Below are 14,390 nucleotides of genomic sequence, written 5' to 3' on the forward strand. Positions count from 1 at the left end.
GGGGTGGGAGGGTGGGGAGGGAAGTGCACAGGATTATGGTGATGGCACACGGGTGACTTGGTGATGGGAAAGAAACCCACACACGGGGATTACAATTGAGATGGGAAAAAAAGTGTACAAAATGATGTAAAAATAAACTGTTATTAAAAAAAAATGGGGCTGAGGGGGAAGTGTACTGGACTATGGTGATGGCACATGGGTGATTTGGTGATGGGAAGCCCACGGGTATTACAACTGAGATGGAAAAAGGCACAAAATGATGTAAAAATAAACTACTATAATATTTAAAAAATAAATAAAATTTCACTACATGCTGAAAAACTAATTCATCAGTATTTTATTTTTTATAATTCAAAATTATATAAGTAGAATATTCTCAGTAACTCTTCCCTTAAAGGCAAACACTTCATTGTTGTGTGTGTTTGTTATGTCAATTTTTTACATTTTACATAATAGTTTGAGCTACAGTTTACATGCTATACAACTTGGTTTTTTAAGATGGTTATTTTTCCCTTTAGAAATTTACCTTTTTCATAGGCTTTATTTGGCTTATTATATAGGCACTTATAGTCATTTTGTTGCTTATATGACCTTTGGTATGTAGGTTTTCTAACTTCATTATTTACAGTCTGTCACATGGTTTGTTCTGTGGTTATAACTTACTCTAGTTTCATGTTTGGTAAAAATTCTAGGTATAGACTGTACATTTGTCCTTTATAATATGAGGTTTGATTTCATGCAGCAAACTTGTTTTGGGTACTTTGAAGTATAGTTGCTGGGGGGAATATAAAAGTTTTAGGAAAATAAATCTCAATCTTACTAAATATGGAACTCATAGATGCAAGTTCTGAAAAATAATTGTTTTAAATTGAGATTTATCTTAAAAATGTACTAGATGCATTTTTCCTTTAGTGAAATTCACATATCATTTACCAGTGGCAGTTTCTGTATGTAGAGCTATCTTCAAGTTATTTTTTTTTTTCTTTCAGAGGAAAAAAGAATAGAAAGTAGAAGATGCTGGGATCTGAACGTGGTGTTGTGGAAGAATGGTTGTCAGAATTCAAGGTAAATTGGATTGAGGATAAGAATGTATTTATGGTTCTGTATCAGTAACATATTCTTATAATCAAACTCTTTAAAAAGACAATGTGAATAAGAGCAAGAAGAACTTTATGTTAAATGAATAGTTGTTAAGATTGAGGGAGGTATGTACAAATTTTGTTTTTTTATCATTTTTTAAAGGATTTTTTTTGTATGTATGTATGTAAGGGGTGTAGGCCAGAGGTGTGGGGGTGAGAGGCAGCACCAAAGACAGAGTAAGGATAGAACAGGCAGATGAACTGAGATATACCACTGAGGTGATACCGGAGAGATCTGCTATGCCATGTGGGTTAGCTCCCTGGCCAGGGATTGAACTTATGCTGCAGTGACTGGTGATAGCTTAATAGTGCTAAGACTTTAACCTTTCTGCCACTAGAAGACCCATTATATATAAAGTACATTCAGTAAGAGGGGAACCTCAAATTTTTAATAAGCACAAAAATGGAATTTGTGTGTTATGTTTTTATTTTTGCAATTAAAAATCAAATACTGGGCCCTCCCTGGTAGTGCAGCAGGTTAAAGTGCAGCACTGCAAGTGAGCTGCTTCAGTATGGGTTCGATCCTTGGCCTTGGAGGTGACCACAGGGCACAGCAGACCTCTCCTGTCTCGCCTGCTGCTCCCCTCAGCAGTGTACTTCATCGATCTGCCTGTTCTGCTCCCCACTCTGTCTCTGGTGAATCCTCTCACCACCTCTGCACCTCTGGCCCATACCCCAGTTCTGTATGGATGAATAAATAAAATCTTTAAAAAGAAAATCAAATACTGATTTGAATGAAGCCTATATAATTTGTGGACATTATGGAAGTAAATATGTCATAAAAATAATATGCAAGAATTCAAATATATTCTGTATTATTTTTTGTCGACTCGATTAGTTTGCTCATTTCAGCAAATCTTGCTATGATTTCTAATAATTTTTCATAATTACCAATTGTGTAATAAAGAATCCTAACCTGACTTGCTAGGTTAACCTCCCATGGTTATTTCTTATACTAATTTTTACTTTTCTTAGTTGACTCTATTAATAAATCTTTTCAAGATGAACTGGTAGAAAATAAAGTTACTGATTGTTTTATTTCAATGTTTCATTTAGGCATTACCTGACACTCAGATCACCAATTATGCAGCGACTTTACACCGGAAAAAATCACTGGTACCAGCCCTCTATAAAGTTATTCAAGATTCTAACAATGAGGTAAGAAAGTTTATAAGAAAAAAATTTTGACCTAGTGAAATGAATTGTGTGTACCAAATATATATATGTAACTTTTGTAGTTTTCCCTCCTCTTTTTTTTTTCAATCCTTTTCATGGAACTAGGAAACTTGCTTCTTGCTGTTTTTCATTCTGATAGTTGCTTTGGCTTCCCCCATGCCCTCTCCATAGTTTTTAATGTTTTCACCAAATTTTTTCCTCTTGAGGACAGTATGTGTTGATTATTGAATTGAGTAGATTATTTCTGTAATTTGAAACTTTGCTCTGTTTCCAGTTCTGGAATATCTCCTTTTTTTGGAAGCCACTGATTGAGATTTACTTAAGTATTATTTGCAATTCTTTGTTGACAATATAGAACCAATCAGTGAACTCAAACTGGTAACATAAAATGATGTTGCTATTAAATTTAAGCTTGAAAATGATGAGGGAAACTTTTTAGGTATTTTGGTCTAAATAGTCAACACCAGTAAACTTAGAATAAAAATTTCCTGTTATTCAACTTTGTGATAGGAAAAGAAAAATAATGCAGCTGTTGAATCTATGTTAATTTATATAAAATACACACAGTATTTTTCCATTAACACAATAGAATGACATATAGTCTCTCACCAGTGGATTCATGTATGCTTTAAAATGAAAATGAAAGGAACACACAGGAAAGTAGCATCTTATCTTCCCAGATACAGCCTCCAAGAGTGCCTCTGCTGTGTGCAGGAGTGAGTTGAAGAAGTTCAGGTAATCATCTCCTGACCAGCAGCTTAACTTACAGTGCATCTTCATTTTTGTCCTATCACTAAAAGCTTGCTTATTGACCTCTTCCTTCCCTTTCTCCTAAACTTGGATTGGCACTGGTAGGCTTGCATCAGTTGCTATTAGCAGCAATTGTGGGATTCATTTGCTGCTTGTTCTCTTGCTCTGTATTTATGAATGTTTTATAACTTTAGGTGTGGTAATATACATGAATGCATATCCTTCTTGGTCAGCAGTTTTCAAAATTCTTTTTCAATAATGAATGTATTTCCTACCCCTCATTCTGCACTGTTGTAACATTTAAGCTTTGCTTATTAAAATTGTTTTATGCTTTCTTGTTAGATTGTAAGCTCTTCATGGGCAGAGGTTATAGAATATATTTGTTACTTACCTAGAATCTAGTATTTGATCATGTATATAATGAACACTTAATAAATGCTGCTTACAGGACAATTGATATACAAAACAAGATTAAAAATGTTATCATTTTTATTAAGATTCATGAGTGTATAAAAAAATATTGCTTTCCCCCCCTAAGTACTTTGGAAGCTTTGGCATTAAGTTAGTCAGGTACTTTATATTTTTATATTTCATAATATTAATGTGTGAGGCCTTGTCATGGCTAGATAGAAAAATAACACCTTGAAAGATCCAGGCTCAAGACCCAACATTCAATTTATAATCAGTCAGTTGCCAAAATAAATTAGCATTTGCATCCTTTCTTCTGTCAGGTGATAAAGTAATATCCATGTGTTTACACTAGAATCTCAAAGCAATTCTGGACCTTACCCTAGAAGGAGGGCCCTTTAGTCTTAGTTCATTAACAAGACTTGTTTGAGAAGATTGTCACATGAGTATATAATAATTGAAACTTTGACAATCTAAATTTCGCTTTAAGGAGGTATATTTCCTAGAACTCTAATATTCTATATCTTGGCTAACTATATTATAACTTAAATTTTAATCTCCAGAACAATAGATTGCTTTATTTTTCTCCTTCTGTAACCCTTAGTCACTAGCAATTTTCAGCTTTAAGGGGACTTCATCCAATAAACCCTTGTCATTTTTTGTTGTTGTTGTTGTTGCGGCATTCAACACTTCTACCTAAAATGTCTCACTTCTTCTCCCAGATAAATTTTCACGGTCCATCCTTACAAGCAATTATAGCTCTTTTTCCTCTTATTATCTCTGTTCATATTCTCTGGCAAAATCTTGTACAGGTTAAAACCCAGCCATCCATTTACTTTATGCCTACATGAGTGCCTAAACATGTCTGAAAAAAATACAATTTTGTTGACTTTCTCAGATCTCAGATGGGCATGTAAACAAAACTTGTGGTCTTTCTTAGATCCTTATTATACTGTTCCAAGGTTCATTTTAAAGATTTGTTTTATTTACTTATGTATACAAGAATTGGGGTGCAGGCCAGAGGTGCAGAGGATGAGAGGATTCACCAGAGACAGAGTGGACTGCAGAACAGGAATATTCATTGTAATATACTGCTGAGGGGAGCAGCCAGCAAGACAGGAGATGTCTGCTGTGCCACGTGGGTCAGCTCCCTGGCCGGGAATTGAACTCATAATGCAGTGACTGTGGGTAGCTTCGTAGTGCTACTCTTTAACCTGTTGTGCCACCAGGGAGGCCCCCATGATTCATTTTACACTTTCAACTTCCTCTTAGCCTCTTCCTTCTCATTCTGAGTTTACTTTCTATATCATTAAATACAAACATAATTGGAAATTCTGTTATTTTCCCATTCAAATCTATCATTATTATGTGTTGGCTGAAGAGTCCCAGAATGTGTCAAAGTTCATCTCTTCTACTTAGGCCTGAGTTCCGTCTTCTCTAGCCATTTTAAAAACGATTAATAATTAACCTCTCTTCCTTCATTGATATTTTTCTTCCCTGATTAATGGATGATGAAAAAAATCCCATTTTTTAAATGTCTTCTTTGATTTGCCTCCTGTTTTATTATTTATCTCATTTCTTTGACCACCTTCCAGACACATTTAAGAGGATTTTTTTTGCAGCCTTTGTCTCTTGTCCTCTTTTCTTCACCTCACTTTCCTCCTTCAACCCACTCAAATTGAATTACCTTCAGTTTGTTTGTCAGATTGATTATCTCTTCATAGTTATTACCTCTAAATTTGGGAAATGTGTCAGTTATTCTTAAACTGTTTTTTTAAACAATAGGGTATTAATTTTTAACATTTTTACTGTGAGTGATAGTGCCACTTAGAGGTGGTTAGAATCACTTATGATATTGAGGAATTGAGAACCTAATGGTATGTTATCAATGCTTAGAATTAAAACCTTAACAGATAGCATTTGTGAGTTTTTAACAGTCTGAGCTTGCTGTGAGACTAAAAGTTACTGGATTGCCAGGCATTCCTATAACCTCATCTTAAAACAACAACAACAAAAAAAAAACACAGAGCACTAATTGTAACTGTTTTTCTTTGCTATGCTTAATTGAAACAATTTCCTGCATGCCTATGTATTCTGGCTGCTGAGTAATAGAAGATAACTTGGTCTTTATAACATAAACACAGTTTTGGAGACTTTTACCAAAGGGAAAAGGTAGATTTGGAACATAGATATGTTTTTAGCAAATTAATTTATGAGAGCAACAACCTTTAATTCCCCTCAAAAAGCTCAATAGTTTCAGTACTTTAAAAAGTTGTCAGCAGTTGACTACTTTTAAAAGTTTATTACTTCATTATTGGTACTCCATGGAATAAATGTAAGTAAATACTCATCACCTTTACCCCACCTCCATTCTAGCATAAGAATGTAGCATAATAGAACAGCAGATTTGTGTCAGGAGACTTCTAGTGTCTTCCTTCACCACTAGCTTCTGTGACCTTGGACAAATTGTCTTCACTACTCTAGACTTTAGTATAAGGGGAGAGTTAGAATTTTTTTAAAAAGATAACAACATTCTATAATAATGATTTCACATAAAGGGTTTAATAGTTACTAGACTAAGGGCTTAACTCATCAAATATATTCACTATACAGCCAATATAGGATTTATTAACTTACAATTTATGTTTTTCAAAGTGATGACTATTTTAGAGTGTTAGATTATTATAGACATATATAGCGATATTAGAGCAGATTTTTAAATGTATGTGCACATTTTAACCAGGATAAAGGTAAGCATATTAAATACAAAATTATTCATTTTTTAAAGGTAGTGGTCATTTTTAATTTAAATGTTATTTTATAGTTTCCTGTCAGTGTTTTATCTGCACTTTAAAATCACTGCAGTTTTTCATACCCTGCAGTATTCCAACAAGACTACTCTAAGTTGGCAGTACATATTTAGAGAATAGTGAGGAAATAAGTTTATTTTAACTGCTCATTATTTTCAGTTTTGAAGTTCAAGAAGTTACCCCTAAGTTATACTGTGAGGTACCATATGAAAAATTATCCTGTTAAACACTGAAAAAGCATTTTTTACTTCCTTTTCAAAATCTTTAAAATATAATTAGTAGAATTTAAGGTAGTCTTAAAAAATAATTTATTTGTTTTACCTATATGTTTTAAAAATAGTAGTTTGCATTTTAAGTGCCCAAATATTATGTAGTACAAAAATTCCTTTATGAGTGGTATGTAATTTCTTTACATCATTTTCTGAATGGAGATTTAAAGCTTATGTTCAGTAAGATCATTTGAAATTGTTTCCTTCAGATAGAAACTTTTAAAAATGGTGGGTAGTTAAGGTTGGTAAGAACAGAAAGGGAATTCACTAAATATAAGTTTAGTACATTGGTTCAAGAACTAATTATTTAATAAAATGAATAATACAGTGTATTAAAAAATATATTGGTATTATATGGGTACAAAGTACTTCTTATAGTTAGTAGACTAGTCATTTTAATGTGTAGTCTCTACATAGAGACTAAGCTGTTGATCGCATTGATTCAAGCATGCAGAAATTACTAATGAAAATTTAGAATATTATACAAGTATTTTGACTTTAGCAAATACTGTTAAAACCAAAAGAATGGAAATAACAAATGCATTTTATTTTCCTTTTAGCTGCTGGAACCTGTCTGCCACCAGCTGTTTGAGCTTTATCGTAGCTCGGAAGTTCGACTTAAGAGGTTCACACTGCAATTCTTGCCAGAATTGATGTGGGTTTATTTACGGCTTACAGTTAGTCGAGACAGACAGAGTAATGGTTGCATTGAAGCACTTCTGTTAGGAATTTATAATTTGGTAAGTCAAAAATGAATTTGGGAAATTTTAAGTATTAAGTTCTGTGAAACAATGCTTAAAGAATGTTTGTGTGGAGGGGAGCCCTCCCTGGTGGGGCAAGAGGTCAAGAAGAAGCAGTGTGAAGCTCTCTGCAGTCACTGCAGCACAAGTTCGATCCCCGGCAAGGCGGTGACCCACATGGCACAGCAGACTTCTCCTGTTTTGCCTGCTACTACCCTCAGCAGTGTATTTCAGTAGATCTGCTTGTTCTGCCCCCACTCTGTTTCAGTGAATCCTCTTACCCCCTGCATTTCTGGTCTGTACCCCAGCTCTTGTATGCTAAAATAAATCTTTAAAAAAACAAATATGTAGGGGAAAAATAATTGAATTGTGTGCTAAATAGTTTACTTGAATTAATTGAATACACAGGTGCTTAGTTAGAAAGTAATGCTTATAATGCACTTTATAAAGTAGGTGAAATCATAATTGATAGCACTGTTAACATTTTATGAAATGTCTTCAAATGAGTTTGACCAAATTTATGAGTGTTCTGCATATTTAAAAATTTATTCTTAATAATAATTTGGTGTTTTGGTACCATATTATTTATGAACCTCTCTTCTTAGTTCTTAAGTACCTTCAACATCATTGCTGTTTGTTTTTCCATCATGGTGCCTAGTTTAGGACACTGGAATTGAAATTCCTTCTTTTGAAGTCTTAAATTTTGTGTATCAATACTCATAGACAAGTACTCCACATAATGAAGTTATATTTGTAGATAACAGTTAATAAAGTGTCTCACAAAATAGGGAGTATCAACAGTAAATATATGTTCTTTTGAACCAGGGCTTAAGTGAACACCCTTAAAAAAATCACTAGAGTGCTCCCTTCGGCAGCACATATACTAAAATTGGAACAATACAGAGAAGATTAGCATGACACACAAATTCGTGAAGCATCCATATTTTTTTTCACTCATAGCAGGAGTATAATGGACCAGGCACGAAAATAACAAAAATAATGAACAACCATATACCAGAGACATTTTGCGGGGGTGGAGTGGGGAATGGAATCAAAAAACGGGGGTGGGGGGGAGTGAGTGCACGGGATTATGGTGATGGCACACGGGTGATTTGGTGATGGGAAACCCGCAGGGATTACAATTGAGATGGAAAAAAAAATGTACAAAATGATGTAAAAATAAACTTATAAAATAAACAAAAAAATCACTAGAAATCCTTTTTTTAAAAAAAGAATTATTTATTTATGCATGCAAGAACTGGGGTGCAGGCCAGAGGTGCAGGGCGGTTTAGAGGATTCACTAGAGACAGAGTGGAGAGCAGAACAGATAGATGTACTGAAATACACTGCTGAAGGGAACAGCGGGCAGGTCAGGAGAGGTCTGTTATTCCATGTGGGTCACCTCCCTGGCTGGGGATCAAACTCATGCTGCAGTGGCTGCCAGTCGCTTCATAGCACTGAGACAACTCCTTGAGCCATCAGGGAAGCCCTTCTTTTTCTTTTCTTTGTTTCTTATGTATTTTAAAAAATATTCATTTATGCATACAAGAACCAGGGTGTAGGCCAGAGGTGCAAGGGGGGGCAGTGAGACGGTTCCCCAGAGACAGAGTAGGCAGCAGAACAAGAGGATCTTCTGAAATACACTGCTGAGGGGAGCAGCAGGTAAGAAGGAGAGGTCTGTTGTGCCATATGGGTCAGACCTCCCTGGCCAGGGATTGAGCTCCTGTTGAAGTAGGTAGTAATAGCTTGATGGTGCTGAGACTTTAACCCCTGCACAACCAGGGAGGCCTGCTGCTTTTTCTTTTAAAACAGGAAATTTGTTTCTTAAATTACTATATCTCCGGTAGTGCTTAGCTTAGCCATTATAAATTTTTGTTGATTTAACAATTGAGTTTAATATTTTAGATTATATTTAACATTATGTAGTAAATTTTTATTACTTTGTCTAATGTAATAAAAGTTATTAGTGTGACAAATCAAGGAAAATATTTTGTAGTGGAATGCTTGATAAATTCTTGCTAGTATTTGTTGTTATGCTTTAATTACCTTTTGATACCTCAAAAAAAGTGTGCTATAAAAAAAAAGAAAAACAAAATTTATGTCAGAAATGTAACCACAGGCTTCAATTCCCTTGACGTCATGTTCTCTCTCCTCTATGGTTTTCAATTGTTCTTACACACTGGGTATCTTTTATTTATGTATCTCTCCTTTCTTACCTTCTTTAATACTTCTTGATTCTTCTTCATAGCTCCACTGGGAGTTTATATTGCCCTTGGTTTGAACAAATTTTAGAACACCTTTCTCCACAGATAAACACAAAAATTAGTCAGAAGTATTTGACTTGTTTCAAATGTTAAGAATAAAAATTAAAAAGTTTATTTCCCTGACTTAAAATTCTTTCAGCTTTGCATAAACTTTCTCTGAGATACAATGTCTCTCCTATGTGGTAGTAACAAGACTACAGAGAAATTAAATGATCTCTCTAGGGAATTTTTATGCCCAATTCCTTACCACAATTAGAGATATGACTATTGTTCACATTTAATGGACACTATGACAGATTAGACTCAGAAATGAGCCCTTTAGGAAGTTTTCGGTTATTTTGGTGGTGATGTTTTTTGCCTTTAAGCTATGGAATTACTTAATGTCAATTTGACCACCTATTTTCTACTAAGGACAATCTTCTCTCTGTGGATTTTAACTTAATTAGGGGTACTAATATGAGCTGTAATAGAAACGTAGACTAAAATTAAGGTAGTGGAGGCCCTCCCTGGTGGCCAGCAGGTTAGAGTGCTACACTGGAAGCTAAGCTAAGCCAAGCTGTGGCTGCTTCATTGTAAGTTGTATCCCCTCCCCAGAGGTGATCCACCTGGTGTAGCAGACCTTTCCTGTCTCACTGGCTGTTCTCTTCAGCAGTGTATTTTGTTGATCTGCCTGTTCTGCTCTGTACTCTGTCTTGGGTGAATCCTCTCGCCAGCTCTGTACCTCTGACTTGGACCCCATTTCTGTTTGCATAAATAAATAAAATATTAAAAAATAAAATAAAATAAGGTAGTGGAGAAAAGGAGAGCTACAGGAACATTTACCCTTCTAACTGTAGGCAGCCATAGGGGAGGCTTACTAGCTACCTATGGAAGATTTGAGGTGTTGGAAATTGGATAAATAAAGGATAATGTTGTTTTCCTTATTGAAAGGGGAAGTGCTTTTAAAAATTAAAATGTTCTTCAACCATATACCAGAGACATTTTGTGGGGGTGGAGTGGGGAATGGGATCAAAAACGGGGTGGGGGGAGAGAAATGCACGGGATTATGGTGATGGCACATGGGTGACTTGGTGATGGGAAACCCGCGGGGATTACAATTGAGATGGAAAAAAAATGTACAAAATGATGTAAAAATAAACTTTTGTAATAAAAAAATTAAAATGTTCTTATGGTTTATATGAACTTTATTTTGGGATTAACACTATGTTAATATGTAGCTTATTTTAGGTTATTAGTTTATTCAACTGTAGGAATTCTGTTTACTCCAGATTAGAATCTGTGTTAGAACAGTTTATTTTCTTATTTTAATAAACATAAATCACTTTGGCTAAGATCTCTAATTAATCTGTCTAATTTAGCAATGTTCCTGCTAAAGGGTCTAATTGCATATAATGTCCTGTATGGAAGTCTAGCATGAAAATTGATTTGTGTGCCTGCTTCATGTCTTTACTATTGTATAGTATTACACTCATTATCTCTCAGTGAATGAGAGTTGCTAATAGTTAGAAAAGTTCATACTTTTTTTTTTTAACATATTACTATTTCTAAAATTCTTCCTCATTTCTATCATTCTTGCCAATTATACATTTGGTGAATTTAAAAAATAATTACCATTTTTTATAATATAGTCCTGTGATTATTTCATTATGTCTTTTTAATTGTAGGAAATTGCTGATAAAGATGGAAACAATAAAGTTCTATCTTTCACTATCCCTTCCTTATCCAAGCCTTCAATATACCATGAGGTAAGTAGAGGGGGGAGGTAGAATTATTTTTAAAATTATTTTGAGTATGAAATAAGTAAATTCTTAATCAGAGATGAATATTCCTAATATGTCTTTACTTATTTGCTTCTTTAAAGTAGGTGTTTGTTGTTATTGAAAAGCTGAGTTGTTGTCAAGAGAGGCATAGAGTATTACTGGGAATTTTCTTTTAGTTCTTACATAGTTTTTTCCTTTCTTCCACCAGTATCACTTCTATTATTAGTCTCTTTTATTATTAGTCTTTTATGACATTCAAAATATTCTTTACTATTTTAACATCTTCCATATTAATTCAAAATCATGTGTTGTTTTTATTTTTTTTTAGAAAAAGACTTTAGTAGAACAATATTAACACTCATTGTTTTATTTGCTTTGAAAGTACATTCTAGCTATTCAGTAACTTTGCATCTCTGATTTTTTGCTTATATTTATTTGGTTGAATAATGTAACAATAATTCATGCTGAGTTTGACTCTTTTTCCATCTCTGTTTAAGGAAATTCATTCTGTATCAAACTAATGCTGTTTAGGATCTTTACTGCATATGTTTGTATATTCAAAAAAATCTTTAAGCTAGTCTAAAAGATTGTATTCCATTTTCTCGTCAACAAACAGTACCTTGTAGTCTCATAGCTCTATGCAGATAGTTGTTGTTGTTGTTGTTGTTGTTGTTTTAAATTAATTCCCACTTAATATTTTGTACTACAGATAGAATGCCTCCTATATAGCCAGCCATTTTAGCAGAGATATTTCTGAGTAAGTTTTAGTTATGTTATAAAATAAGATAGAGAATAGTGAAACATTTTGGAATAGATGATTCTTTTTACTTTAGAAACATGTAATTCTCATTAAAGAGATTTGATTAATACTCTTCAGTATTGTCTGTTACATAATTTTAAACAGTTTTATCCAGTGTTCTGCAATACAAATTAAAATTGATGTAATCTTTAGTCTTTTTACAATAAGTTTTCTTATTCTATAACCTAGGTATAGACTCATTCTGAAATCTTTAAAAGAATAAAGTAGTGTATTTTTAGTTTTACTTGTATTATAAATATAATTGAAAAACAGAAAATGTTCTGAAAGGGAAAGCCTATAAACTGCTTTTTTGAAACAAAACCTAATGCTCTTATATGTTACAGATTTTTACTTCATTTTAGAGACACAGAGTCTCAGATTTTATCTTATTCTTATAGCCCTCAACAATTGGATCCATGGCTTTGACAGAAGGGGCCTTGTGTCAGCATGATCTTATCAGGGTTGTTTATAGTGATCTTCATCCTCAGAGGGAAACATTCACTGCACAAAACCGGTAATAGTCAAAACTATATATATATATATATATATATATATTAATAATGGTTAGTTTATGGTTAATAGTTAACTGTAATTACTTGGTTCAAGTTTGGTATGAAAAGAGGCCAAAAACTAAGTATGGCATACTAGTGAAATACTTCATGACAGTGAAATAAATACTCAGTCCATCTTTTGCTTGGTACTATGTTATGATCATCTTATATAAAGCAATGTGAAAACTATAAATGTGGACATGGAGTCAGCCACACCAGCTTTTGTATTCTAATACTACAGCTCAGAAACTGGCCCTCTCAGGTAGTTGTCTTACTCTCTGTGCCTTGCTTTTTTTATTAATCAATAGGATTAATAGTAGGATCCAAAGTTAGACAAACTACAAAATTTGAATGCATAGTTGCCAATACTGCCCTCACTTTTGATGTCAACTGTATTTTTGAAGGGGTCCAAACCCATGCTTAGATTTGATAATTAGTTAGAAGAAATTACAGAATTCACTGAGTGAAAGCTGTTATACTCAGAGTTGAGTTACAGTTTGATGTATGATAACTTAAAATCAGTTAAAAGAAGAGACTCTTAGGTAAAGTCTGTGATGGTTCCAAATAAAACTTGTCCTCATCTACAGCATCAGGGTTCATTATACTTCCAGTGTCATTGTGTGACAGTGTTGAGTTTTTAACTGTACTTCATTATGTTAGCTTGCCCACATGGTTAATCTCAGCCTCCACGTAATGACTCGAAACCCCTACCCTAGATCACATAGGTGATTCATTCTGGTATTGCCTGCCCCACCAGGAGGGTTTCAGATGGTGCCAGCCCCATACTATTGTGGTCACCAGCTTGCACCTTAAAGACACTCCTATTGGACTATGACATAGGTTGCTTCCTATCAGGGAGGCAAATCAGATCTTTTAAGTGCATGACCATATTCTTTTTTTAACCATTGCCTTTTAAAAATTAATTTTGAAATTTTTATTGTTCAGCTTACCACTTGTTTATGTAACAGTGCATATTAAGGATCTCAACATGTCTACATGTTTCATTCACTCACTACTGCCACTGAACCAATAGCGAGTCCCATTCCCCTCACCCTTGTCAGATGTCTCCTACCCCCATTACCACCATATTTTTCATAGTCTAAAAGTTGTTGTTGTTATGTTTTGCCAATTTGTTTTCTTTGATTATTTCTTTGCACAAATGAGTGAACCATGTGGTAATTCTTTCACTTTCTGACCTATTTCATGTAGCATAATTACCTCAAATATAGACTACAACTTCTTTATCAGTCATTTATCTGTGGTCATTTAGATTGATTCCATATCTTAGCTGTTGTAAATAATGCCTCTGTGAATATAAGGGTCCATAAATCTGTCCATACTGGTGTTTTTATGTTCTTCAGGTAAATATTTAGAAGTAGCACTGCTGAATCATATGAGGTTTCCATTTCTAGTTTTTAACAAATCACCATACCATTTTCCATAGATGAAAATACACCAGTTCACATTCCCACCAATGCTGAGTGAATATGTCTTTTTTCTCTACATCCTCACCAGTACTTCTTGTTCATACTCTTTTTGAAATGGACCATTCTTACAGATATGAGTGACAGCTGATTGTTGTTCTGATTTGCTTTCATAATAAATAAGGTTGAACATTTTTTTCATATGGCAAGACAATATTCCTTACCAAAGCAGGTCATATACTGGCCTCTAGCCAAGGCTCTTTTAAAGGAAATAGTCATGTGTATCTGGGCATCGATAAT

General features: G+C 34.0%; 1 protein-coding gene across 3 annotated transcripts in view; it reads left to right on the top strand.

Annotated features, from left to right (window-relative positions):
* The window catches only part of FAM126B (family with sequence similarity 126, member B), a 56,202-nt gene that overhangs the window by 21,825 nt on the left and 19,987 nt on the right, over positions 1 to 14,390 (top strand). For all 3 annotated transcript variants that reach the window (XM_012728583.1, XM_012728579.1, XM_012728581.1), the window contains exons 4-8: positions 990 to 1,065; positions 2,196 to 2,297; positions 7,113 to 7,292; positions 11,221 to 11,301; positions 12,514 to 12,629. In XM_012728583.1, the coding sequence (XP_012584037.1) occupies positions 1,015 to 1,065; positions 2,196 to 2,297; positions 7,113 to 7,292; positions 11,221 to 11,301; positions 12,514 to 12,629 (530 nt within the window). In that variant the 5' untranslated portion in view covers positions 990 to 1,014. The remainder of the gene's footprint in view (positions 1 to 989; positions 1,066 to 2,195; positions 2,298 to 7,112; positions 7,293 to 11,220; positions 11,302 to 12,513; positions 12,630 to 14,390) is intronic.

This window comes from Condylura cristata, unplaced genomic scaffold, assembly GCF_000260355.1.
Source record: "Condylura cristata isolate star-nosed mole 26May11 unplaced genomic scaffold, ConCri1.0 scaffold00002, whole genome shotgun sequence".
Lineage (NCBI taxonomy): Eukaryota > Metazoa > Chordata > Mammalia > Eulipotyphla > Talpidae > Condylura > Condylura cristata.